The 27,294-nt window shown below is 41.5% G+C and overlaps 1 protein-coding gene across 1 annotated transcript in view; it reads right to left on the bottom strand.

Moving 5' to 3' along the window:
• The window catches only part of LOC126100725 (midasin-like), a 229,874-nt gene that overhangs the window by 182,983 nt on the left and 19,597 nt on the right, over nucleotides 1-27,294 (bottom strand). Inside the window, exons 4-5 of the mRNA XM_049911344.1 lie at nucleotides 25,964-26,210; nucleotides 24,472-24,622 (exon numbers count right to left, since the gene is read on the bottom strand). Coding sequence (XP_049767301.1) covers nucleotides 24,472-24,622; nucleotides 25,964-26,210 — 398 coding nt within the window. The remainder of the gene's footprint in view (nucleotides 1-24,471; nucleotides 24,623-25,963; nucleotides 26,211-27,294) is intronic.

Genomic DNA, 27,294 nt, shown 5'->3' with positions numbered 1-27,294 from the left:
GCACTCCAGAACCATTTGAGCAATTCATCTGTAAATGTAATCACTCTGTGTACTCCATATGTGTCACTTCTATAATAAAATTTGAATGAATCAGGAAACTCTTCAATTCTTATTTTTTTTCCCAGTAACATATATATTAGTACCAAACCATACTGGAGGTTTACAGTCTCTATGACGACAGACAATTACAACATACTGTATGGTAAGGCCTGAAATGTGGTTCACCCCACGTGCCACAAGGGCAATCTCAAATATTACATGGAAAGGGTGAGGCAATAAGGGGAGGGGGGAGGGGGGGGGTTGAAACTCAGCCACTGTGAGCAGACTGAGAGCCATTTGTCAGGCACATCATGAGAGGAGCAGCCATCTGACAGATAGTAGTAATCCATAGAGCCTCACCACAGAGGCTGGTCTGTAGCTAGTTCTGCAGGTATCTGTGGCCAGACCTAAATGCTTGTGGTAAATAGAATATGTAAAGGACTGTGTCCATTGTCTGCAGATGTAAAGATCTTTTTGAGGTCCCATAATTATATGGGGCCATGCTAAACACCTTACAAAACTGAAATACACATGTGCTGTCAACTGCACGGTTATTGGCATACTTAAACACTCAGTGACAAATGTGAAGAAAATCTCGTAATTTCTTCAACTGAAACCATAAGATCTTTGTTAAAAGTCCATTTTTAGTTTCTACGACATTCTCCCATAAATGTAAGATTCACCCTCTTTTATACAAAACCTAAAATTGCTGTTAAAATACAGGAAAGCAAGGAACAGCCTAAAGCATTAGGAAGGCTAATCATTTAGAGAAAATATCTGTGTGTCAGCCACTCTTGAGTACAAACTAAAATCTCCTACCTAACATTCAGGTAGACTCTCAAACAAATCGCAGAACCGAGCTACAAGTACCGTATGCCTCACATCGTTGGCTAACTTATGGTGACAGATCAGCCAGTAAACAAGTTGTTGTTGTTGTCCTCTCATAAAATAAAACACAACAGTTAAAATGTGGAATAAGGAAAGTCACAAGCATTGTACACCGGTGGGTCATCTTCAGGAAGAGAAACACGTGTCACAGGATAAGGTCCTAAGAAGAGGAACATTCACATTACTTCCTCTCACCTGAATGGCCAAAAAGAGGAATACTTAAGCCGTAGCTTTTTATTTCTTAATTCTGGCACCGCCTCCTCAAACTGGTACCTCAAATATGAAGTAATAGTCCATATTGGATGTCCCTTGCAGGCATCTTATACCACTCCATTTCTTTTAATCCCCACACGTTCTGGAACCATGCAGAATGACACATCCCTGTTCCCTCCTCATTCTTATGTCTACTGGTAGTGTGAGAAGTCTGTCGTGTACTGTAGTTGCTTGTCCATTGTGCACAAGTGCTGAATAAATTGAATGGTGTTCACATATAAAGTAGTTACGGAACCTCGCAGTTCAAATACGTCTCACCGATACAGGGCCCTCAAGACTGCATAAACCATAGCATCGTGAAATTCAAACTCATTTGGTAGGTGAACCTTGAGGATCAACCACAGATCAACCGACAGAGAATCCCCCTTTAGACCCCACCGTATTTACTAGGAGAGAGTTAGGTCTTCAGCTAAAATATTATAAAAAAAGTTGATTTGAAAAGTCTGGGGTACTATTTTTTCTGTACCTTAATAACTTTTAAATTGCCCTAGACCTCTTCAAAAAGCATGGCGATGGTTGGCCCACAATAGGCTCAACGCAGAAATATAGGCCCTACAAGGGCATTTCACACTTAATTTGTAAAGGAGAATTTCAATGCAGAGTGCGCTACAGACTGAGAGACTGGTGACTGTAGCATGACCAATAGATTGTACACTTGGTGCACCATAATGACCTGCTACCAACTTCAGTACAGGAACTAAGTAAGGAGCTCATCTTGAAGGCCACTTTTACGAGACTAATCCTCTCACAATGAACAACATCAATGGTTTTAAGGTATGAACGCCCTGCAGACCCATAATAAACAGTACTTTTATAATGAAACTGTGACCTAATAAAAGTGTTGTTGAGCTGAAGGCATTTGGGTCTGTCTGTTATCCACGCCATATGACTAACGCATTTTATAATACATAGGCCTTTTGTCTTTCGGTTGTTCGAATATTAGATCATTGGGACCACATTAATCTATACCATCAGTTGAGAAGAATGCACCTCACTCAATGTTTAAAACTGAGATCCGTATCATTCACGTTGAGTTAAGGTAAATTAAACACTTGGTGAGAATGGTTAAAACAAACACAGATGTCTTCTGTAAAGAGGACTTAAAAATCTCTACTATTTGTCCACTTCAACCTCTTAATAGTGAGCTGCAGCAAGTAGGTGGGGGAGGGGGGGGCAGGGTCTTACAAGGGTAGAGGTCGAGCAGAAAGTAACAATATTATTCAGAAATAGTCAGCACTTTACAGCACTCCCCATTGTGGACATCATTCTATCAATCACTATAGCAAATAAAATAACACTTGAAACACTGAGGCACATTATTCAGATGCAAAAGGCTAACAGATGGGATGTGGCCAATGTGCCACCTGAAGTATAATTTAGACAGGAAAAACTGAATGAATATGAGGAATCAACCGAAAATACACACAAGCTGTTGCTCATGGCCAAAAGCTCAACGTGCAGCTACCTCCAGTAAGCTCAGTCACTGGCCAATGACAGCTGCCGAACCCTAATTAGAAGGAGCTGCGACACTCCTAAGTTTATAAACGCTGTGTCTGCCATTCGCATGTTCCCCCCAGCAAGTGTGACATTGCAACAGTTACTTGGGCCAGCACGTCCCTCCCGTGGTTTCAGGATAAGTATTGTGTTCCTCCAAGAATGTGTAAGTTGACCTACAAGCAAAATTTGATTAGAGGAAGATTTGTAGTTGCCACAATATAATATGTTAAATCTGATCAATACCAGGAGCAGTTGCCACAGCTTTGGATAAAATCTGTAAGACTTCAACACAGTTATCAGTGAAATACTTTTTCCCCTTTGTCACATATGTAATTGTTTGTTTATCATTATGACCAATCAAATTAATTTTGTGTAATGACTGTGAAACAATTATGAAATCTATGTATGTTAAGGCTGATATGTTTTACGAAAAATGAAAACTATTCTGTACAACAATGTAGGAGACACACTGGCAATGTCAGATTCAGCTCTGTACAAATCAATAGTGGCAATGGTAGTGGTGGTGCAGGGAGGAATGGTGGAACTTCGAGAGAGACCAGACAGAGTTGTGTTTACAGCACAGAGGAGACAAGAACGGTAATCACTGCTAGCTTCAAGTTGCACTGCAAGGTACTACAGCCACAGTACACTGAATACTTGAATACTAGTTATGAGGGTCTGAGATGTACTGATGAATAGTAGCAACCACTTGGCTACTGTAAGTACCAGGATCATTAGCATTGGGAATCGAGCTACCACAGTGTGTAAAGACGTAACACTGTTGCCACCAACCTACTACTTCACATCTGCAGCAGTGAAAACTGTAGGATCAAACCGCTGCAGACTGTTAACGATGTAAAATGCATGCTAGCCTTTGCATTCGAGGAACAATATAAGTTTTGTATTAAATTTAAATGCTGACATTGAAAATCATTTTCCTAGGTCATTATCACCTGGAACATGGTCAAAGGTCTATTGTATCGTATTTCGAGTGCCGTGCCATAAATGATGATTGTGATAATTATATTTTTTAATGTTACCAGAAAGTGAAACTAAAATTTATCTCTATTTGAAAGTTGGTTGTCAAGTGTTATCCGAGTCGGATACTCTGAGAAGGAAATAATTATTCCATGAATTTGCTATACACTCTCTGGATCTTGATCTTCATATTTAATTTGCGTCTAAAACTGTATGACGTGCATGCTATTTATAGTGGAATATATACTGATAAAGCTCAAAATGGTGCAACACTATTTTGTTTATCTAACAGTCTATCACTGATTATGAATTTTACAAACGTTTACAGTTAGTAGCCTTTTGTATGTATTAATACACAAAACTGTATATGTGGCACATTTTAATTATATAGCAGTAAGTACAGAGAAGACTGAGAACAGAGGGGATTATACTTTTTGTGCAATTCACCTGGTCCTAGACACTGCCAGTGCTTTCAGACAGAGCTAGAAGGGCTACACAGCATCCACTTTGCCCTAATGGGCAGAAATTTCAGTAGCTTCTTTGTGGGAAATGGTTTGTACCGCATCCACTTCTCACTGAGCCTAATGACAAGTCAACAGCAGATGCAGTATCACAAAACTGTTGACACTGGAACTGGCACTCCTACTGCCTGCTCGATCACAGGTAATGTCAAAATTTACTACACTGTAATCCAGTATGTTAATAACAGTTTCTATTTTAATATGCTGCAACTTCCATAAAAATTAGTTCTGTTGCATTGTTTTTTGTATTTTTGTGTGGAGTAATTTAACATGAGAGGGCACTGAAGTTCATCCATTGGCCATTCTAATGCCTATCACACCTGCCAAAGATCCTAAGAAATAAGAAAATTAACTTAATCAGGACATCAAGCTGCCAATTCCTCTTTGTTTCCCAAAAGTAACTTTTATTAATCCTTTGGTTTTGTTGTAAAAATGTTTGAAGACAAAGAAGGAACAAGAGTTCATTAACTCTGTTGACAAAAAAGTATTTCATCTATACTCCAGCACAATAATGGAAAATTTAGAATGGAATGCAACAATATTATGAAAAAGACAGTTCCCACTCACCAAAAGTGGTGAGTAGGAACTACGTTTTTCATAGTACATCTACATCTATATTCTGCAAAACAACTGTGAGGTGCATGGCAGAGGGTGCGTCCCATTATACCAGTTATTAGGTTTTCTTCCTGTACCATTCGCAGATGGTGCATTAGAAGAATGATTGTCTGAATGCCTCTGTGCATGTAGTAATTAGTCTAATCTTATCCTCACGATCCCTGTATCAGCAATACATAGGGGGTTGTAGTATTTCCCTAGAGTAATCATTTAAAGCGGGTTCCTGAAACTTAGTTTGTAGACTTTCTCGGGATAGTTTACACCTGTCCTCAAGAGTCTGCCAATTCAGTTCCTTCAGTATCTCCGTGACACTCTCCAACTGATCAAACAAACCTATGAACATTCGTGCTGCCCTTCTCTGTATAGGTTCAATATCCCCTCTTAGTACTATCTGGTACAGGCCCCACATACTTGAGCAATATTCTAGGACAGATCGCACGAGTGATTAGTAAGCAATTTCTTTTGTAGACTGATTGCATTTCCCCACATTCTACAAAGTGTACAACTTTGCTTCCGCCATTTGCCAATAGGTGGCGACAATGGTAAGTAGTGGTCGAAAGAAACAGATCACAGATGTCGGGCAGTTAGCTTCGACCTCAGTGAACTTAACCTCATTCAAACATTAGTCGATTTGTGTCTGCATCATAAAGTTGTTCTTGATTTAAAATGTCAGTTTACGAGCCTAATTCTCATCATTTGCGGGAGGTGTTACTGTTTTGTTTCAATATGAAGAAGACAGCGGCTAAGTCTCATCAAATGCACTCAAGTACGTATGGTAAGGATGCCATTAGTGAAAGAATGTGTTGTGAGTGGTTCCAACGCTTCAAGAACGGTGATTTTAACGTCGTAGACTGGCATTGTGGTGGAAGAGAGAATGTTTTCAAAGATGCAGAATTGGAGACATTGCTGAGTGAAGACTCGCGTCAAACTCAAAAAGAATTGGCACGATTAGTGGGAGTGACACAGCAAGCCATTTAAAAATGTCTCAAGGCTATGGGTATGATTCAGAAAGAAGGAACTTGGATCCCGTGTGAAGTGAAACCAAGAGACATTGAATGGCGTTTGTGCGTTTGTGAACAGTTGTTTCAGAGGCCGAAAAGGAAGGGATTTCTGCATCACATTGTGACCAGGGATGAAAAATGGGTTCATAACAAAAACCCTAAACACAAAAAATCATGGGGATATCCCAGCCATGCTTCCATGTCGATGGCCAAACCGAATATACATGGCTCCAAGATCATGGTCTGCATTTGGTGGGACCAACTTGGCATCATGTACTATGAGGTGTTAAGACCTAGTGAAACAATCACAGGTGCTCGTTATCAAACACAATTAATGCATTTGAGCGGAGCATTAAAAGACAAATGGCTGCAATACAGCGAGAGGCACAATAAAGTGATTTTGCAGCACAACAACGCTCAACCCCACGTTGCAAAAGAGATCAAAATGAACTTTGAAACGTTAAAATAGGAAGTCCTACCTCATCCGCCATATTCTCCAGACATTGCACACTTTGACTATCACCTGTTTAGATTAATGGTGCATGGCCTGGCTGACCAACACTTCCAAACTCATGAAGAAGTCACAAATTGGATCGATTCGTGGATTGCTTCAAAAGATGAACAATTTTTTTCGACGCGGGATTCGTACACTGCCCGAAAGATGGGAGAAAGTAGTGGCCAGCGATGGAAAATACTTTGAATGATACATGTGTAACCAATTTGTTTCATTAAAGCCTCAAATGTTGGGGGGAAAAATGGCGAAAGGTGTACCACACAGGTATTTGTATGAGTTGCCCGATTCCAACAGTGACTCATTGATGTTATAGAATTTTTTGAGTTCTCAATCCAGGCACAAATTTCACTTGATACCCCATATGATCACACTTTTGACAATAAGCATAGGTGCAGTACTGAGTCAACTGCTTTTCAAAAATCAAGAAACACTGCATCTAGCTGACTGCTTTCAGTATGTCATGTGAGAAAAGTGCGAGGTGGTTTGCACATGATTGTAGTTTTCAAAGCCCATGCTGTTTGGCACTGAGGACGTCATTCTGTTCAAGATCCCTCATTATTCTAATAATTTCCGGGTATGCAGCCGGATCCCGTCGACATTCTGCCACGATATTTCGGCCCAGAGACGTCCGGCCATCATCAGGTGAGTACACAACTACTGAAGAGCCCAGGTGCAGTCGCGGTATTTATGCCGAATCTCGCGCGAGATTCGGCATAAATACCGCGACTGCACCTGGGCTCTTCAGTAGTTGTGTACTCACCTGATGATGGCCGGACGTCTCTGGGCCGAAATATCGTGGCAGAATGTCGACGGGATCCGGCTGCATACCCGGAAATTATTAGAAGAAGAAATACGCCGGGAAAATTTCAGAAGTCACATCCCTCATTATGTTTGAACTCAGAATATGTTCTAAGATTCTACAACAAATGAATGTCAAGGATATTGGGTGGTAGCTTTGTGGCTCATTTCTACTGCTGTTGTTGTTGACGGGTGGACCTGTGCCTTTTTCAAGAACTGGGCAAAGTTTTTTGTTCGTAGGATCTACAAGAGATTATAGTGTGAAGAGTGGCTAACTCTGCCACAAATTCAGTATACAATACGATAAGGATTCCATCGGGCCCTGAAGCTTTGTTCAATTTTAATGACTTCAGGTATTTCTCAACAGCACTGGCACTAATACTTATTTCTCTCATCTTTTCAGTGACACAATGATTAAGTTGGGGCCATTCTCCTGGATTTTCCTTTGTAAAGGAACAGTTGGAAACAGATTTAAGTATTTCAGCTTTTACTTTGCTACCCTCAATTTCAGTGCCTGTCTGATTCGCTAGGGACTGGACACTAACTTTGGTGACAGTAACAGCCTCTAAATATGACCAGAATTTCTTTGGGTTTTGTGAAAGATCATTTGACAATGTTCTGCTACACAGTAACTGAAGTCATCACTCATTGCTCTCTTGACAGCTAAATGCATTTCATTTAACATATTTTTATCTATAGCTGTAAGCTTAGTTTTACACCTATTATGCAGTAATCTCTGTTTATTTAAAAGTTTCTTTACAGTGACTGTATACCATGGAGGTTCCCTCCCATATTCTTTTAAGCTTGAACCAGAGTTCCTCTACATGCTCCTGATCTGTGCTGAAAGTTTCAAGCTCCTACTTAGATATGAGACTACCGATTTTTTATCAAGTTTACTCAACATATATATCTTTCTGCTTGTTTTAATTGTCCTTAGTACTTTGGTAATCACTGTTGCCAAAACCATGTCACGGTCACTTTCAATGTGGACATCCTAAAAGAGGTCAGTTCTATTTGTTGCTATTAGATCCAATACATTTCCATCATGACTGGGGTTCCTAAATATCTGTTCTAGGTAGTTTTCACAGAGGGCATTCAGTAAAGTTTCGCAAGATGTCTTTCACACCCACCACTAACAATCAATTGTTGGATGATTGAAGTCTCCACCAATGATTACAATATGATTGGGGAACTTCAGTACAAGTGAACTGAGGTTTTCTCTGAAATTTTTGGTTACAACAGGAGATGATTCTGGTGGGCGATAGAAGGATCCGACTATTATTTTATGCCCAACCCTGTTACTGATAAGGGGAGGCCATGAGGTTGGGATCACAGATTTACTTCTTTGGACACCTTTAGTGGGCCATTAAAACAATATAATGTGCAAATAGTAAGGCACACTACACTGGCAATTCTGAGAAAATCACAAGAGAAGTTTTATGCGTCTATTAGATAACTGATGTATCAACGCGAAGAAGTTTATCATAAGAAGTCATCGTGACAAAGCAGTTACTGTTTGGGTGTTGCAAGTGGATCGTGAATGAGGCTGCGGTTCGAATCCATTTACATTTAATTTTTTTTCATTACTTATCACATTATTTAATTTATGACAGTTGAGAGGTAACATAAAGAAAAAAGACATTCATTTTCATATAGCTGTAGTGAATTTCATATGTTATTTGACTATTTACTATTTGTAATTAAATTTTCAAGGATGAGGGGCCGGCTCAAAAGCCCAGGTCAAACTCCAATAAATAATGATGCGAATGACATTAATCACAACAAGCAATATAGCAAGTCACTACGTGCCAGAACACAAAAGTAATGTACAATTACTCGTGGAATATGCTCTCGACATCACATGTTCCACAATGGTATTTGTGACAGAAACATGGAAAACTTAAATTATAGCTTTTTGCCTCATACATGTCCGTCTTACAAAGCTCTAATGCTAATCACTTGACCACCACGAACTAACTTCCGTCACCTATGCACAGATACATAAGCCACATAAGATATGCATAAAACTTCTCTTGCAGTTTTCTCAGAATTACCACAGTAGTGCACCTTACTACTTGCACACTATGTTGTTTTAGTTTTAATGGCCCACTAAAGGTGTACAGAGTTTGAAGTAAATCTGCGATCCCAACGTTGTGGCCTCCCCTTGTCAGTTTGTCAGTCTTGCCCAAATAATCTCACATTCAGCTTCAATTCCTATCTCTGTAGTTTTGTCTACTGCAACAAATACACCACCTGCATTTCCCATTTGCCTATCCTTTTCGATATACACGTAAATTTTCTTCAAAACTTTCACTGATATCAATTTCAGGTTTCAAGCAGCTTTCTGTACCTTGTATTACGTGGGCTTCACTGCTTTTCATGAGCGCTTCACACTCTGGCAGTTTGTTGCAAAACCTTCAGCAGTTTTCCACTAGGATTTTAATACTCTCACCTGTGGCGGGCATTTGTTTTGAACTTGGACTGTTACTTCTGGGTTTCTTATAGCTGTCATTATCCAGATTGGAAGGAGAGTCGCCTACTATCCCCATAAACAGTCATCTACCTGAGTAGCAGCATCTGATGTTTAGTGCACACCTGACCTATTTAGGGGGACCCTACAGTTCTCAGCCCTAGGGCACAAGTCCAGGGAGTCACAGCCTAGCTTGTCACAGAACTTTTGAAGTCTCTGGTTCAGTCCTTCCACTTGACTCAGAACCGAAGGGCCACTACCAGTTCTGGAGACAATGCTACAAATTGTAATCTTCGTTGAAACTCCACACGGAAGGTTGGACTTCTCACCCTTCTCTGCCAGTCGCTGGAATGACCCCAGAATGACTTTGGGAGCCCAGATGACGCATCATTTGTTCCAAGGTGCACCACAATCAGCAGTTGGTTGCAGTATGGTCACTCAATGGCTGCCAGAACAGCCTATTCAAAATGTTGAATGAGGACTCCAGGCATACACACCGAGTGCACCAATTGCTGTCCTTTTCTGTCTGTTGCCGCCATTTCCTCAAGGGGTACCACCATTCGCTGTATGTTTGAACTGCCGATGATTAATAGACCCCTACCTTTTTGCATTTGCCGTCCTGGTACCGGACAAAACAAGTTTCCCCACATCAGGTGAAGTGAGACCCACTGGATCAGTTTCAGGGAAAGACAGCACCCCAATCTTGTTGGTTAGAGAGATCGGCACAACATCCTGAGACCTCCCCGATACCTGTCCACCCTCTACAGGACACCTAAATCTACCATTAACACGCCACTCGCAGTCAAGTGGACATGTAATGACAGACCCTGTACTCTCTGCAGAGGAGGCAAGACTCACAAGAGAGGACAGTACTTGACGTACCTCTGGTACAGTTATCACAGGTACACGAGTCTCGGCAGCTCTTCCAACACACCGATTCACAGCAGCTGTCGATCATATTGTTAGCAACACAATAAAGTGAACTGTGATTTATTTCACAGCAGAAAAAATAGTGTTTTATCAAATTAGACTCAGGGGGCTGTTGTCATCAGGATAAATAAAACTGTTGTTCTACAGATAGGAGCGTGGAATGTGAGGTCTCTTAATTGGGCTGGTATGTTAGAAAATCTAAAAAGGGAAAGGGATTGATTGAAGTTAGATGTAGTGGGAATTAGTGAAGTTCGGCAGCAGGGAGAACAGGATTTCTGGCCAGGTGATTACAGGGTTATAAACACAAAACCAAACAGAGTAATGCAGGAGTAAGTTTAATAATGAATAAGAAAATAGGAATGCAGGTAAGTTACTAAGAACAGCATACTGAATGCATTATTGTAGTCAAGATGGACATGAAGCCCGCACCAACCACAGTAGTACAAGTTTATATGACGACCAGCTGTACAGTTGAAGAGATTGAAGAGATGTATGAGATATAAGAAATTATTCAGCTAGTTCAATCAGATGAAAATTTAATAGTGAAAAAAATGTAATAGTGATGGGGGACTGGAATTCAATAGTAGGAAAAGGAAGAGGAGGAAAAAGAGTAGGTGAATATGGAATGGGGGAAAGGAATGAAAGAGGAAGCCACTTTGTATAATTCTGCGCAGAGCGTAATTTAATCGTACCTAATGCTTGGTATAAGAATAATGTAAGAAACATACGTGGAAGAGACCTGGAGACACTGGAAGGTTTCAGATTGATTATATAATGGTAAGACAGATATTTCAGAAACAGATGTAGGAACACGCGAAGCAATATTGCCGCTACGATTTATCTTCGAAGACAGATTAAGGAAAGGCAAAAATAAACCTACAGCATTTGTAGACTTAAAAAATGCATTTGACAATGTTGAATGAAGTACTCTCTCTGAAATTCTGAAGATAGTAAGGATAAAATACAGGGAGATAATTGCTATTTACAACCTGTACAGAAACCAATTGGCAGTAATAAACATCGACATGCACGAAAGGGAAGCCGTGGTTGTGAAGGGAGTGACACAGGGTTTTAACACAGCCCTGATGTCATTCAATCTGTGTACTGAGTAAGCAGTAAAGGAAACAACAGGAATATCTGGAGTGAGAATTAAAGTTCAGAGAGAAGAAATAAAAACTTCAAGGTGTGCCAACGACATTGTAATTTTTTTTTCTTTTTTGATGCAAAAACAACTCAGGCCATAATCACCTATGTCATAACCTTAGAACACTAATAAGAAACAGAAGATAAAAACGACTATCCGACTGGGAGGAAAGAGAGCTAAGAATAAGGACTTCCTCTTGTAGAAAGATCCACAAAATACGCTGTAGAGACAGTGGGATCCAAACCAAAGATTACATGTTCTTCACCGTATTGCTACAATTGATAAAAAGTGAAACATGGTCGACAGACCGCATGCTCTTTACTAAAATGACCGTTAACTCAGATGGCAAACATACGAGATCTGTTCAAAAATTCCAGAATTTTATCCAGAAAATTTTTCTACACTTACCTTTTACTTATTGAGCATCATCTCCTTTGAAATACTCTCCTACACAACTAAATACTCCATTCTCAATGCCATTTCCACTTCCAGAAGCAGTCTTGGTATGCCTCTTGCTGGATCATGAAAAATGCCATCTGCGAATTTTCTTTTATTTTGTCTTTCGTTGCAAAACTTTGTCCTTTCAATGGGGTTTTCAACTTTGGAAATAAAAAAAAGTCCGCAGGGGACAATGTTTGGAGACTACAGAGGATGACACAGCACAGTGATTTCATTTTTTGTGCAAAAGCCACGCACCAACAGGGATGAATGTGTGGGTGTGTTATTGTGATGCAACAGCCATTAATTCTCTCTCACATTTTCTCGCAGGTGTCACGAAACATCTCTATAGTACTATCAATTAACAGTCTGACCCTTTCACACGAATTTAAAGTCAAAGAAAACTATCAGCATGGCTTTGACATTTGAGATGACCTGACGAGGGACCCCTAAGGTGTTGAAGATAGAAACAGGGTCCACAATTACATCACCTGCTATGGTCAGGCTGGAAATCTGGAAAGGGATCTTGGTCCCAGATAGCCGATGGAGGTTGCCCTGCATGGTGGAAGAGGGAGTGAAACTGTTAAAAGAACTAGTAAATGAAATTCCGAAAGCTTTTTTGGCTATCCCAAAGACTCCGACAACAATGTGCATCCAACTGTTTATAATGAATACAGTTCGTCATTGTTGGATGACTTAAAAATGTGGAGAGCCTGTCTCCTCATGCGAATCGTGTCACGGCATGCCTCAGTCCACTAGGGGAGCAGGACACGGTGCGCAACAGATGAAGTGTGAGGTATGGAATGTTCTGTAGTGGTATGTAAATGTTGGTCATCGAAGGTCACCACAGAGGAGCATAGCCTCCAGGTGACCTTTGGAAGCTGCCAATTGGGTTTAAACATAGGTGGAGTAGGTATCAACAAAAAAGGACCACTCGAGACAACAGGCAAGCTGAGCAGTGCAAACGAGAGGTTCAAGTGGGAATAGGTGTGTGTAGAGTCTAAAAAGAACGTGGGTGCTCCAGTGTTAAAACGGATGAGGTTGAGTTGATTGAGAAGGTCAGTCAAGAGGGCACCCCTCAGGAAGGTTATTGAAGAGCCCCAAGCGGGATGGTCCACATCAAAGTCACCGAGCAGCAAAAAGGGGTCAAGGAGTTGACCAATAAGCTGGAGAAAGTCTGCCCTGGCAACAGCGAATGATGGAGGGATGTAGTCATAGCAGAGAGAAGAGGTGAAACCACAAAAACATTGCATATTGCAACAGCTTGCATCTGTGTGTTCAATGAGATACTTTTGGCCATACACATCATCCTGAATGGGTAGTGTAATTCCCCCACGAGATTGAATGCCATCCTCGGGAAGAAGATCAATGAGGACTGAAAGGAAATCTGAAAGTTCAAAGGGGTTACGAGGACGCAATTTCATTTCCTGAAGGCAGCCACAATTCTCCCTTGTCGGATCTAATATCACAAACGTTCCATTCGAGAGAAGTCATAATGGGGACTGGGGACGAGGGAACAAATAAAGGGGAGTCAAAGAGGCGGCTGCCGAGTGCCAGCCTTTAAAGCCTCACTGCTGCAGGGCGCAGAGGCTGGAGGATCGTATTCCACGGGATCGGTATTCTTGCTGAGTCGGCCTGCAGATTCCAGGGCAGAAAAATGGTAGGCAGTGTGCACCACTGAAATGTAGGTCGACCGGGTGAGGGTATCGTGCAACAACACCACTGAACAGAATCTACAGGCTGGCGAAAGGAGAAGATCATTTGCCTTTGTTTGATTTCTTAGGGTCTTTACAGTTGGCAGATGAAGACTCAGATATTTGTTGGCTGGACAGACGTACAAAGTCTTTGTGGGAGTATTCCTTTTTGTCTTTTCCAGCCTACCGGTTGTGTAGCAGTTGATTTCACCACTGAGGACAAAGATTTGGTGGCTCGGTGTGCGGCTGTAGGAGGAGGAGACAGAGATGCTACCATGCTACTGGGCAGTTTCACAACTGTGGTTGTGAATTGGAAGTCACAAATCTGTGTGGTTGTATCCTTCTTAGAGTGAGGCATAGCAAGAACAGTACTACAAGTGCCGGATGGTAAAATAAAGGGCTTTTGACTAGCAAACAACTTGTGAGTGACAGGGTAGGGTACTTTTTCCTTCACCTGGACCTCCTGAACAGCCTGCTCATCGAGCTACATGGGACATTCATGAGACGGGGCAGCATGGTTGCCATTACAAATGATAGAGTGGGGAGAAGAAGACGGGCAAACACCCTCTAGAGCATCTCTACCACAAGTAACACATTTGGCTGTGTTTTGACACGACACATGAGTGTGGTTGTAGCATTGACACTGGTAGCAATGCATGAGGTTTGGAATGTGTAGTCGGAACATGACGACTTCATAGCCTACCTTAAACTTTGATAGAAGAACCACTTGAACAAAAGTGAGAAAAAGAGCGCACGTAGACACTATGTTTGCATCATCCTTTTCATTACTCGATGGACCGCAGTGATGCCCTGATTGGAGAGATAAGTTTGGATTTCTCCCTAGGCCGGATCATCACGCAACCGAGTGTAAATAACACCACATGAAGAATTCAGCTTACAATGGGCCTCGACATGAACAGGATAGTCATGAAGTGAACCAGTGAGCAGTTGTTGGGCTTGAAAAACACAATTGGTCTCTAGAAGCAAAATCCCATTACATGAGACCAGGACTGCACAGGGCCTGCAATTGTGTCAACACTTTTCTAAATAATAAGGACTGACCTCCTTCAGTACACAATCCACGAGGAACCAAGTGCAGCTAGGAGATTCTTGGAATCTTTAGCCTCATTCCATTTATGTTTAGTTGATGTAGACTGAGATGGTGACTGGCTCAGTGTGAAAAAAAATCCCCCGTGGTTACCTGTGTCTCCGACGGCATGCCCTTCCCACTGGGGGCCGCATCAGATGGGGCTCACTCACCTTAGGTGATAGTTCACACCTCCAGTCACACCTCAGGAACTCCACACAGATGGACCAATTGGTAATTGGGAAGGTAACAGCTCAAGCAGTCACACCTCCGTGGACCTGGCCTGCACCAGATGGTACATGCGAACCCTACCTGTCAACCCGGGGCTGGGAACTACACCTTACCCAGTCACCTATTAAGCGTCAAATGCATGGGCCAAACTTCAGGAGCACGAAGGGAGAAAGGAGAAACAAAGAGAAACCACAAAAGCCAAAGTGGAGAAGAAAGAATGAAAGAACAGATGAGGGACTGTTCTGATGCAGAGGATACCGAAACTTCAGAAAACATACACAAAACTATCCAGGATATGTTCACCAAGACAGGGGGAAAAAGAATAAGAGGAGAATAGACATGCAGCATGGAAAGGAAAAAGATACTGCAAAGGCTGGGGGCCCATGGTAGTCAAGGACGAACTCACCAAAGAGTGGTGAGCTCTCTGGATGGATTGTAATTCTTTTAGTGACCTTAGAGGACTTGGAAGAGCAGCCGAACAGAAAGGACAATGTCTTGAAAGGATTGTGTAAGATTAACATCAACAAAAGCAAAACAAGGATAATGGAATGCAGTCAAATTAAATCCGAGGATGCTGAGGGAATCAGACAAGGAAACTATAATATTTAAGTAGTAGCAAAATAACTGACAATGGCCAAAGTTGAGAGGATATAACATGTACTGGCTACAGCAAGAAAAGCATTTCTGAAGAAGAGAAATTTGTTAACATCTAATATAGATTTAACAGCTAGAAAGTCTTCTCTGGAAGTATCTGTGCAGAGTGTAGCCTAATATGGTAGTGAAACATGGATAATAAACAGTTTAGAAAAAAAAAACAGAATAGAAGCTACAGAAGAATGCTGAAGATTAGATGGATAGATCATGTAACTAATGAGGAGGTACTGAATAGAATTGTAGAGAAAAGAAATTTGTGGTGCAAACCGACTAGAAGAAGGGATCTCTGTTGGTGGGACACATTCTGAGATATCAAGGGGTCACCAATTTAGTATTGGATAGGTGTGTGGGGGATAAAAATTATAGAGGGCGACCAAGAGATGAATACAGTAAGCAGATTCAGAATGATGTGGGTTGCAGTAGTCATTCGGAGATGATGAGGTTTGTACAGGATATAGTAGCGTGGAGAACTGCATCAAACAAATCTTCGGACTCAAAGTAACAACACCATCGACAACAGCAACACGCTAGCAGTCTGTCTGAAAACAGTAATTGAATCTGTAATGAAAACTATATTGATACATCGAGAATGACCCTGAAGTGATTTGCCCATTATTGAGGAGGCATAGGTTGTGAAACTTCCTGGGAAATGAAAATTTTATTCCAACATTTACTTTTTGGGATAAAGCTTTTCAAAACTGTCTGAGCTACCCTGGCACTACTAACAATTCACCTTACTGCTTTTATGGATGCGTATCAACTGGAGCCCATAGCATATTTTGTGTATTAACAATCATTCAGGTGGGAGTAAGTACATAAGATGATCAATGAGCCTTAGAGTCTTGTTGGCCACGTAATCGACATGGAGGGAAAAATGAGCAACTGCTATAGTCTGGGAATGTAAAGAGACTGCACCTGCTTGCAATTCTGTGAGAAGGTCAATATACAATTCTATAGGGCGTATCCGTAACAGTGTGCAAAAATTTAACAGGGCATAGAGGATCCTCCACTGAACAATTTGAGGTAGGGAACCTGGAGTCAGAGAAACCAGGTTAAGGAGATAATTGGAATAAAATCACATTAATGTGTACTTTTTTATTTACATTAGTTAACTGCAAACACCACCACCGACACAATGAATATATCACTTGTTCTGTACCTTACAAAATGAGTTGAAACTGACAGCCATTAATCTCAATGTTAGCAGGACATACACGAACAAGATTTTGATGCACCCTGACAAATAACACTGGTGTATTTCAAATCATAACACTGGTGTATTTCAAATCACATCACAGGCAGCTACAATTCTGATGACTAACTCCACCTCCGTATCCACTGGGGTATCGTACACAAGTGACTTTAGATGTCCCCAAAGGAAATAATCGAGGGGATTCAAGTTAGGTGATCTCACAGGCCATGGAAGAGGACCGCCTATTCCAATTCAGCAACCCTCCTATTCCAATCCAGTGTCCAGGAAATGTTGTACCAGTGCACTCCATTGTATTGTACTGTACATCTCTGAATAGCACTGAGTAATGAATGGGTCTGTCACTGATTCATAGCATGTTCTCTCATGGGACAATGTAAATACGATACAACAGATCTACACTATGGACAAGTAATGTAAACAAAACCTGCATCATTACTTCCAGGTAATCAAGCTTATCCACCTTGTTTCCTAGCAGAAAACAAAGAATGTGCATGTAAATAAAGAGCACAGTACGTGTAAACTTGTACACATGTTAGTTGTAAATAAGCTGTACAACAGTAATCCTAGACAAAGTGTTAGGCAAGTTTACTTCAATATCTCCTTAAGCTGGCTTCTCCAACCACAGGTTCCCTACCTCAACTTCTTCAATGGAGCATTCTCTATGTCCTGTTACATTTTTGAACATTCTTACAGAAACACCCTGTATAAATGATTCATTAATTTTCATAGCTCTGTATTTTCCAAAGAATTACATATACAAATATGACTGATGCATGAATAGAACTGTAAACTCATCAAGTTTACATTTTGCACTCTACAAATGTTCTACAAGTTCCCCTCTGGTCACACATCTAAGTGGTAGGGATACCTTATACAGCAACAGCCTGTCAATGGTCTCACAGCAGCAATGAAGCATTCTATGAGGTGTTCCAATATTCTGGGCAGTGGGAGTACGTTAACACGTTCCTTAATGTACCCTGAAGACGAAAGTCAAAAAGCGATGGGTCAGGTGACCTGGTGGCCACAGGAACAGAGTCACATCACCTTCACTACTACGCTCAATCCAGCGATATGTAAGTTAATCGTTTAGGTGGTGACGAACATCAGTGCCCCAATAATCAGGCAGTTGCACGTTGCACCACGGGGTGGTCTTCTTCGATGTGGGCCACAGTTTGGCATCTGGTGGACAGCTGGGTGCTAGTCATAACAACATGAAAAGCTCTGCAGTGACTGCAGCAGAGCTGGTACACGATGTGGCTGCTCTGACAGATGGCTCGGCCTCTGATGGGGTAGAATAAATCTGTGACTGAATTGGAATAGGAAGAACTGGGTGGGTGGATTAGGCAGGTTTTGCATCTGGGTCTTCCACAGGAATATGATCTTTGTGGCAAGGAGTTGGGATGGGGAAAAGCATAGAGATGGACTAGGATGTTGTGGAGGTTGGAGGGACAACGAAACACCTCTTTAGGAGGGCAGAAAGGATCTCGGGTAGGATGTCCCTCTTTTCACGGAATAATGGTAAGTAATCAAAGCCCTGACGAAGGATGTGGTTCAGTTGTTCCAATCCAAGTTGGTATTGGTGATGAAGGAACACTCCTTTGTAGCTGGTTCTTGTGGGTGGTAGGAGGATTTTGGGTATATGGAGAAATGGCATGGGATATCTGTTTGAGGACTACATCTGCGGGATACTGCCTATCTGTGAAGGTCTTGCTGAGACCCTTAGCATACTGGGCAAGGGAGTTGTTGTCACTGAAGACTGTCGCCCAATAGCAGCCCCTACTGGAACAGTTAAACTACATCCTTCGTCAGGGCTCTGACTATATCTCTCACTGTGCCCTGAAATGAGGAACACCCTACTCAAGACCCTTCCCACTGCTCCTAAAGTGGTGTCCTTTCACCCACCCAACCTCAACAACAACCTGGCAAATCCCTACAGCACTCCCAACCCCAACCCCTTGCCACAGGGGCCATATCCCTTCTGAAGACCCAGCTGTAAGACCTGCCTAATCTACGCACCCAGCACTTCCTATTTCAGTCCTGCCACAAACTTATCCTACCCCATTAAACGTCAGGCCATCTGTCAAAGGAGTCATTCCATACACCAGCTCCACTGCAATCACTGCAAAACTTTTCGTATCGGTATGACCAGCAATCAGCTGTCCACCAGAATGAACGACCACCACCAAACTGTTGCCACGAGCAAAATAGACCACCCTGTGGTAAAACATGCAGCTGAACATAACATGTCTGATTTCAATGGCTGCTTCACTACCCAAGCCACCTGCATTCTCCCCTCCACTGCCAGCTTTTCTGAACGGCGCAGATGGGAGTTATCCTTACAACACTTTCTCCGCACCCAAAATTAACCTGGTCTCAACCTACGGTTACCTACTGTTGCCACACCCTTCACCCAACATATTCCACCCCCTCTGTCCTATCATCTCCGCCATATTCTCGTTTCCTCACCCTCTTTGTGTGCCACCCCAGCTATGTACCTGAAAAACTGTTGATAAAGAAAGGGCAGTGCAAAGATGAACAGGCCCCACTGATGAAGCTATCCAAGCACCCTATTCGTTCAAGTGATGCCATAGTCCTTCTGAAGACTGAGAAATGCACTTACGAAATGTTGTTGTGTAGGAAAGCCTGTTGTGTAGCAATCTCTGGCAGGTAAAGTTATATGGTTAAATTGTATAGGCAGCACTATATATACACACTAGTACTTACTGCTTGCAACTGTCAGTCTATGTCTAGCCTAATATATACATATACTAAAAGGTATCAGATAGATTATATAATGGTAAGACAGAGATTTAGGAACCAGGTTTTAAATTGTAAGACATTTCCAGGGGCAGATGTGGACTCTGACCACAATCTATTGGTTATGACCTGTAGATTAAAACTGAAGAAACTGCAAAAAGGTGGGAATTTAAGGAGATGGGACCTGGACAAACTGAAAGAACCAGAGGTTGTACAGAGTTTCAGGGAGAGCATAAGGGAACAATTGACAGGAATGAGGGAAAGAAATACAGTAGAAGAAGAATGGGTAGCTTTGAGGGATGAAGTAGTAAAGGCAGCAGAGGATCAAGTAGGTAAAAAGACGAGGGCTAGTAGAAATCCTTGGGTAACAGAAGAAATATTGAATTTAATTGATGAAAGGAGAAAATATAAAAATGCAGTAAATGAAGCAGGCAAAAAGGAATACAAACATCTCAAAAATGTGATCGACAGGAAGTGCAAAATGGCTAAGCAGGGATGGCTAGAGCACAAATGTAAGGATGTAGAGGCTTATCTCGCTAGGGGTAAGATAGATACTGCCTACAGGAAAATTAAAGAGACCTTTGGAGATAAGAGAAGCACTCGTATGAACATCAAGAGCTCAGATGGAAACCCAGTTCTAAGCAAAGAAGGGAAAGCAGAAAGGTGGAAGGAGTATATAGAGGGTCTACACAAGGGCGATGTACTTGAGGACAATATTATGGAAATGAAAGAGGATGTAGATGAAGATGAAATGGGAGATACGATACTGCGTGAAGAGTTTGACAGAGCACTGAAACACCTGAGTCGAAACAAGGCCCCCGGAGTAGACAAAATTCCATTGGAACTACTGACGGCCTTGGGAGAGCCAGTCCTGACAAAACTCTACCATCTGGTGAGCAAGATGTATGAAACAGGCGAAATACCCTCAGAGTTCAAGAAGAATATAATTATTCCAATCCCAAAGAAAGCAGGTGTCGACAGATGTGAAAATTACCAAACAGTCAGTTTAATAAGCCACAGCTGCAAAATACTAACACGTATTCTTTACAGACAAATGGAAAAACTAGTAGAAGCCGACCTCGGGGAAGATCAGTTTGGATTCCGTAGAAATACTGGAACACGTGAGGCAATACTGACCTTACGACTTATCTTAGAAGAAAGATTAAGGAAAGGCAAACCTACGTTTCTAGCATTTGTAGACTTAGAGAAAGCTTTTGACAATGTTGACTGGAATACTCTCTTTCAAATTCTGAAGATGGCAGGGGTAAAATACAGGGAGTGAAAGGCTATTTACAATTCGTACAGAAACCAGATGGCAGTTATAAGAGTCGAGGGACATGAAAGGGAAGCAGTGGTTGGGAAGGGAGTAAGACAGGGTTGTAGCCTCTCCCCGATGTTATTCAATCTGTATATTGAGCAAGCAGTAAAGGAAACAAAAGAAAAATTCGGAGTAGGTATTAAAATCCATGGAGAAGAAATAAAAACTTTGAGGTTTGCTGATGACATTGTAATTCTGTCAGAGGCAGCAAAAGACTTGGAAGAGCAGTTGAACGGAATGGATGGTGTCTTGAAGGGAGGATATAAGATCAACATCAACAAAAGCAAAACGAGGATAATGGAATGTAGTCGAATTAAGTCGGGTGATGTTGAGGGTATTAGATTAGGAAATGAGACACTTAAAGTAGTAAAGGAGTTTTGCTATTTGGGGAGCAAAATAACTGATGATGGTTGAAGTAGAGAGGATATAAAATGTAGACTGGCAATGGCAAGGAAAGCGTTTCTGAAGAAGAGAAATTTGTTAACATGGAGTATGGATTTAAGTGTCGGGAAGTCGCTTCTGAAAGTATTTGTATGGAGTGTAGCCATGTAAGGAAGTGAAACATGGACGGTAAATAGTTTGGACAAGAAGAGAATAGAAGCTTTCGAAATGTGGTGCTACAGAAGAATGCTGAAGATTAGATGGGTAGATCACATAACTAATGAGGAAGTATTGAATAGGATTGGGGAGAAGAGAAGTTTGTGGTACAACTTGACCAGAAGAAGGGATCGGTTGGTAGGACATGTTCTGAGGCATCAAGGGATCACCAATTTAGTATTGGAGGGCAGCGTGGAGGGTAAAAATCGTAGGGGGAAACCAAGAGATGGATACACTAAGCAGATTCAGAAGGATGTAGGTTGCAGTAGGTACTGGGAGATGATGAAGCTTGCACAGGATAGAGTAGCATGGAGAGCTGCATCAAACCGGTCTCAGGACTGAAGACCACAACAACAAAAACACTACTAACCACTTGTTGCAACTATCACTCTATGGCTAGCCTGACCCCTCAAATATAGGCTCCCACTGAAATAAAAGCTTTGTGTGTGTGTGTGTGTGTGTGTGTGTGTGTGTGTGTGTGTGTGTGTGTGTGCGCGCGCGCGCGCGCGCGCGTGCTCGCATGTGTGTGTGTCGTGTCTATTTTCGACAAAGGCCTTGTTGGCTGAAAGCTGTAGACACTGTTTTTGTTGTGTCTATCTGTGACTCAGCATTTCCGCTATTCGGTGAGTAGGAACTTTCCTTTCCATAATATTGTTATATTCCATCCTTGACCTTCCATTGTTTGACTGTTGTAGAAATTCCTGAGTTACCTCAAACAGAATGACTTACTCCATGCAACTAATAAGAATTCAAAAGCACCGATCATGTGCAATTTGCTCTTTTCTCACATGACATACTGAAAGCCGTGGATGAGGGCAGTCAGGTAGATGCTGTATTCCTCAATTTAAAAAAAAAAAAAAATAATAATAATAATAATAATAATAATAATAATAATAATAATTTCCTCGGTACCACATCTACACATATTATCAAAAGTATACACATAAATGACATCAAGTAAAATTGAGACTGGATTGGAACTGTTTGGTAGGGAGGACGGAGCAAGGTATCTCGGATGAGAGTCATCGTCAGATGTAGAAATGGCTTCAGGTGTGTCCCAGGGTAGTGTGATGGGACCCCTGCTGTTCATGTTGTGTATTAATGACATTGTAGACAATATTAATAGTAACCTCAGATGTTTTGCAGATGATGCAGTTATCTATGATGAAGTACTGTCTGAAAAAAGCTGCATAAATATTCAGATCTTGATAAGATTTCAAAGTGGTGCAAAGATTCACAACTTGCTTTATATGTTCAGAAATAAATGTACACTTGACTAAACAAAAGAAAATAGTATACTATGAGTATACTATTGATGGGCAGCAGGTGGAATAGGTCAGCTCATGGAAAAACTTGGATGTAACAATTTATTGGGATAGGATATGGAACGATCACATAGGCTCAGTCATAGGTAAAGTATCTGGCAGACTTTGGTTCTTTGGAAGGATACCAGGTCAATGTAATCAGTCCACACAGGAGCCCGCACAAAATGCACTGTGCAAGCAATGCTAGAATACTGCTCAAGAGCATGGGACGCACACTTAAGTGTTGCTGCCAGCAGACATCAAGCTGGATGCAGCGGGGCTGGGTCAGTTATTGCAGTGGAACAGTTCAAGACAATGACACGGAGGGCAGGCAACAGTCCTGGCGTGGTATATCTAACTCTGATTTGAGTGACCACAGACTGATCCTTCACCTGCTGCTGTGCTCTGTTTTCATGTCTTCATGTGTCAGTCACTCGTACTGGTCACGCGTTGCGTTTTCCTCTGCGATCGATCTCTTCACAGCGTTCGGACTCTCTGCTGCTCCGCAAATTGACTTGCAAGTTGGTTCAGCTCCCACGGTGTTGTCAAGCCACATTCGGCTCATACAGTTTACAATTGTGCCAGTAGTGTGAGTGCACAGCACTGTTACACGTTTTTCAGATACTAAACATACTAAATAGGGCTAACCGGTGGTACTTAACGTATACAAACAAGGGAGCACAAATAGTCTCGGGTTTGTTCGACCCAAGGGACGGTGTCACGAGGATGCTGGAAGGACTGAACTGGCAGACGCATGATGACAGACACGAACTGTCCTGTGAAATCCTATATTGAAAGTTTTGAGAACCAACTTTAAGAGATGAACCGAGGAATAAACTACAACCCCCCACACATCACTCCAAATAGGGCTCACCAGGACAAAACAAGACTAATCAGAGCATGCAAAGAAGTACTTAAGCACTCATTCTTCCTTTGATTTGTATGTGAAGGAATGGAAGGAAAGCCCAAATAACTGATACAAATGGGATGTACACACTTCAGTGGTTTTCAGCATATAAATGTAACTGTAGCCATAGAAATGTGAAGACTCTATCCTTATAAAATGTCTGCAGCCTATAATTTGTCTATATCTTTGCCTAGTGCTTTCTATATGAGCTAAATGTCATCAACATTCAACTCATTGTTTCACGTGGGTAACACTTAAGTAATGTGGCAGGTTTTCAGATATGACATGCAGCATGTTTTGTAAACATCCAATTTCTGAGAGGCACATCAGTGTTTATAAATTACACATGTTTTTCAGTTATCTGGGCAGTCTCAGATCCACATTAACCTGTATTTTTAAACAAATACCTTTAAACAAATACCTGTATTTTTAAACAAATACAAAAAGCTTGAATTTTGTGTGTGTCTATCAACATACCAATACTTTTGTTTGGTAAGTTACATCATATTTGTTTTAGATATATAAACAAATACCTGCACGCATATATGACACTTGGTTCCATGACTTAACTAAATGGAAATAATAAAACAGGCCTGTAGTTACCTGTAAGATTAGCGAAGTGTTCAACTAAAGCTGTCTTGCCAGAACCAACTGGTCCCTGGAGGCAGATAGCACGACCTGAGACCAGTGCCAAGGCGAGGCTACGCAGGTTTTGCTCCGTAGTTTGTATGCCACGCTGGAGGGGCTCATCTCTCTGCAAACCATCAAACAGACTTTACAGTTAACTCAAGAAGTGTGAAGTTTTCAAGGATAAATCTTATTCTACCCATGCATCCAAATGGTGGGGCATTTATAACTAGTAAACATGCTGCACATGAAGCCTCATTCAACTGGAGAAAATGGAACATTTGCAGGCGATTCACTGCTGTTCACTGCCAGTCGCTTGCACCATTGAAGAAACGCTTACCCTGCAGGGGGCAGAGGAGAACCAAAGAGAATGAGTAGAGTCCATAACTTAAGAAAGATGCCTTTTTTTGGGCACTAATCACCACATACTTTTGGCTTGATATGAGACTAAAGTTGCTGTCACCAAAATAGGTACATAGGTGCCTCAAGGTCATGCGGGCTACATGATGCCGTCAGGCGTGAAGTGCTATGATTTGTCCACTTCACAGCTTTGTTTCCATATACACACTGAAGCAATGACAGAGGTCAGTGCCAGCTGCATTTTCAGTGTTCTCACGTGGTACTGTTTGTTCATGTGTGATTTCAGTCTTCCGCAGAAATGTGCATAGGCTTGTGTTTTGTAGTGAAGGTAATGGAGGAGCAAGGGTCTCAACTGGCCAGAGTGTGTAAAGAGCGACAAGACATTCGAAATTAAACATAGATTGTAGTGTACTTTGTACACAATGGTAAGGAGAGGTGGGCTAAAGAGTGGTGTGCCAATTGTCCTTGTAGGAATGCTGGACAGGATCAGAAATCATTAGAGAACCAGACACAACAAATGGACTATTTACTTAACTCGTATGCCACCAAGCAAATGAAGAGTCATGCCACCAAGCAAATGAAGAGTCATTACAAAAAAATGCAGCAAGATACATAGTCCAACTGTCTCAATGTCAAGGGTGAAGCATGAATGAAGGTATTGTAGCATAGTGGGTCCAAGAGCAAGTGGGCCGAACGGCTACCGCCAGCCGCCCCGTACTGCGGTGGCAGGGGGCGCTCAAGGTACAGAGCAACTGGAGGGGTGGCTCAGCAGACGTGTACCGATGGCTACACCGGATCCCATGCAACTGCTATCGGTGCAGGCGGACACTCACTAAATTGCTCTCACTCGTGGGAAACACCACTCGTTGAGCGAGTCATTTTTTTTGCAATCTGTTTTGCTCGTTATGCGAACTGTGCATTATGAGAGGTGCTTGTTAAGAGAGTTTCCACTGTAATTGCTTTTCTGCATTGAAAATCTTTCCAATTTTGAAAAGCTGCTGACATAGTCTATCACTCAGTAATGTATACATACCATATTCTACACTAAACTTACAAACTAATTAACACATATGAGAAACATGCTATCAGGATGAATATATCCAGGTACCTGCTTAGTTGGATCAACTACTGGAAACTGAAAGCCAGCAACTGTAATAACAGATCCCAGCATAGAACACGAGTCGGATGAAGGTGCTTCAAGAATGTCTGATGACACGACTTTGATATTACTGAGTTTTTCCATGTATTCGTCAAACTCAATAAGGTAATTTTCAGCAGCCTTTTGTCCAAGCAACAAGTACCGCCGCTCCGAGTCTGACATACCAGTCACAGTTGCTAAACAATTAAGACCAACCCTGGAATGGGGGGAAAAAAAAACATTAGAAAATTAATTGAGGCAGTTTGTCAACACACAAAAAATATATTGATTTATCTTACATTGTTGATTAACTTGGAGACTATACCCAGTTAATGGATACTCTACCAAGTATTAGAACAACTGGAATGTCATACAGGCTCATAAATTATTAACAGTTTTTCTAAAGGTGCGTCAATAGTTGGATCACCCAGAGATGAAAGTGATCAGCTATTCACAAGAAATACTAAAAAAGAAGATGTTTGTCAAGGGACATGTTGATTGTGTGTAGATACCCACTTAGCAAGTTTTAATTTGTTCATCCTCTGAAAATTACAAGTTTTGCCTCGGTACAAGTAGCGATCATTCAGATTACTCCTCACTACTTGATCATCAGTTAAATGAAGGTCAATATGATATTAGAGGGAAACATTCCACGTGGGAATGAGCTATTTTTTCCCCCTAAGGTAAGTCTTTCCGCTCCCGGGATTGGAATGACTCCTTACCCTCTCCCTTAAAACCCAAATCCTTTCCTCCTTCCCTCTTTCCTGACGAGGCAATCGTTGGTTGCGAAAGCTAGAATTTTGTGTGTATGTTTGTGTTTGTTTGTGTGTCTATCGACCTGTCAGCGCTTTTGTTTGGTAAGTCTCATCATCTTTCTTTTTAGATATATTCAATATGATATTATTCATATTCATTTTTGCACTGTTTTCTCATCACTTTATGTCTTACTAACACAGTAATTCACTGACAATGTTCTGGAGAATGATCTGTGTGAATGGTAAAATGAAAACAAAGGAGTAGGCACCCTGTTTTTTGACTTTGGTCTTTCAGTGCTTGATCAAATTCCTCTCAATACTACACTTCCCATCTCATCAACATCTAATTCCTCTTCTAAATCTGTAATATTGCCTTCAAATGCCATTCTACATATTCCACCTTGTCCTTTTTTGCTTAATACTGGCTTGCCCTTTGAGCTCCTAATTTTGATACAGCTGCTCCTCTTTTCTCCAAAGGTCTCTAATTGTCTTACAGGTGGCACCAATCTTTCCTCTAATCATGAATCCAATCTCATTTTTTACGTG

Source organism: Schistocerca cancellata, chromosome 9, assembly GCF_023864275.1.
Source record: "Schistocerca cancellata isolate TAMUIC-IGC-003103 chromosome 9, iqSchCanc2.1, whole genome shotgun sequence".
In the NCBI taxonomy this organism is placed as follows: Eukaryota; Metazoa; Arthropoda; class Insecta; order Orthoptera; family Acrididae; genus Schistocerca; species Schistocerca cancellata.
Note: the sequence above shows the minus strand (reverse complement) of the source record. Positions and strands in the feature narration are given on the sequence as shown.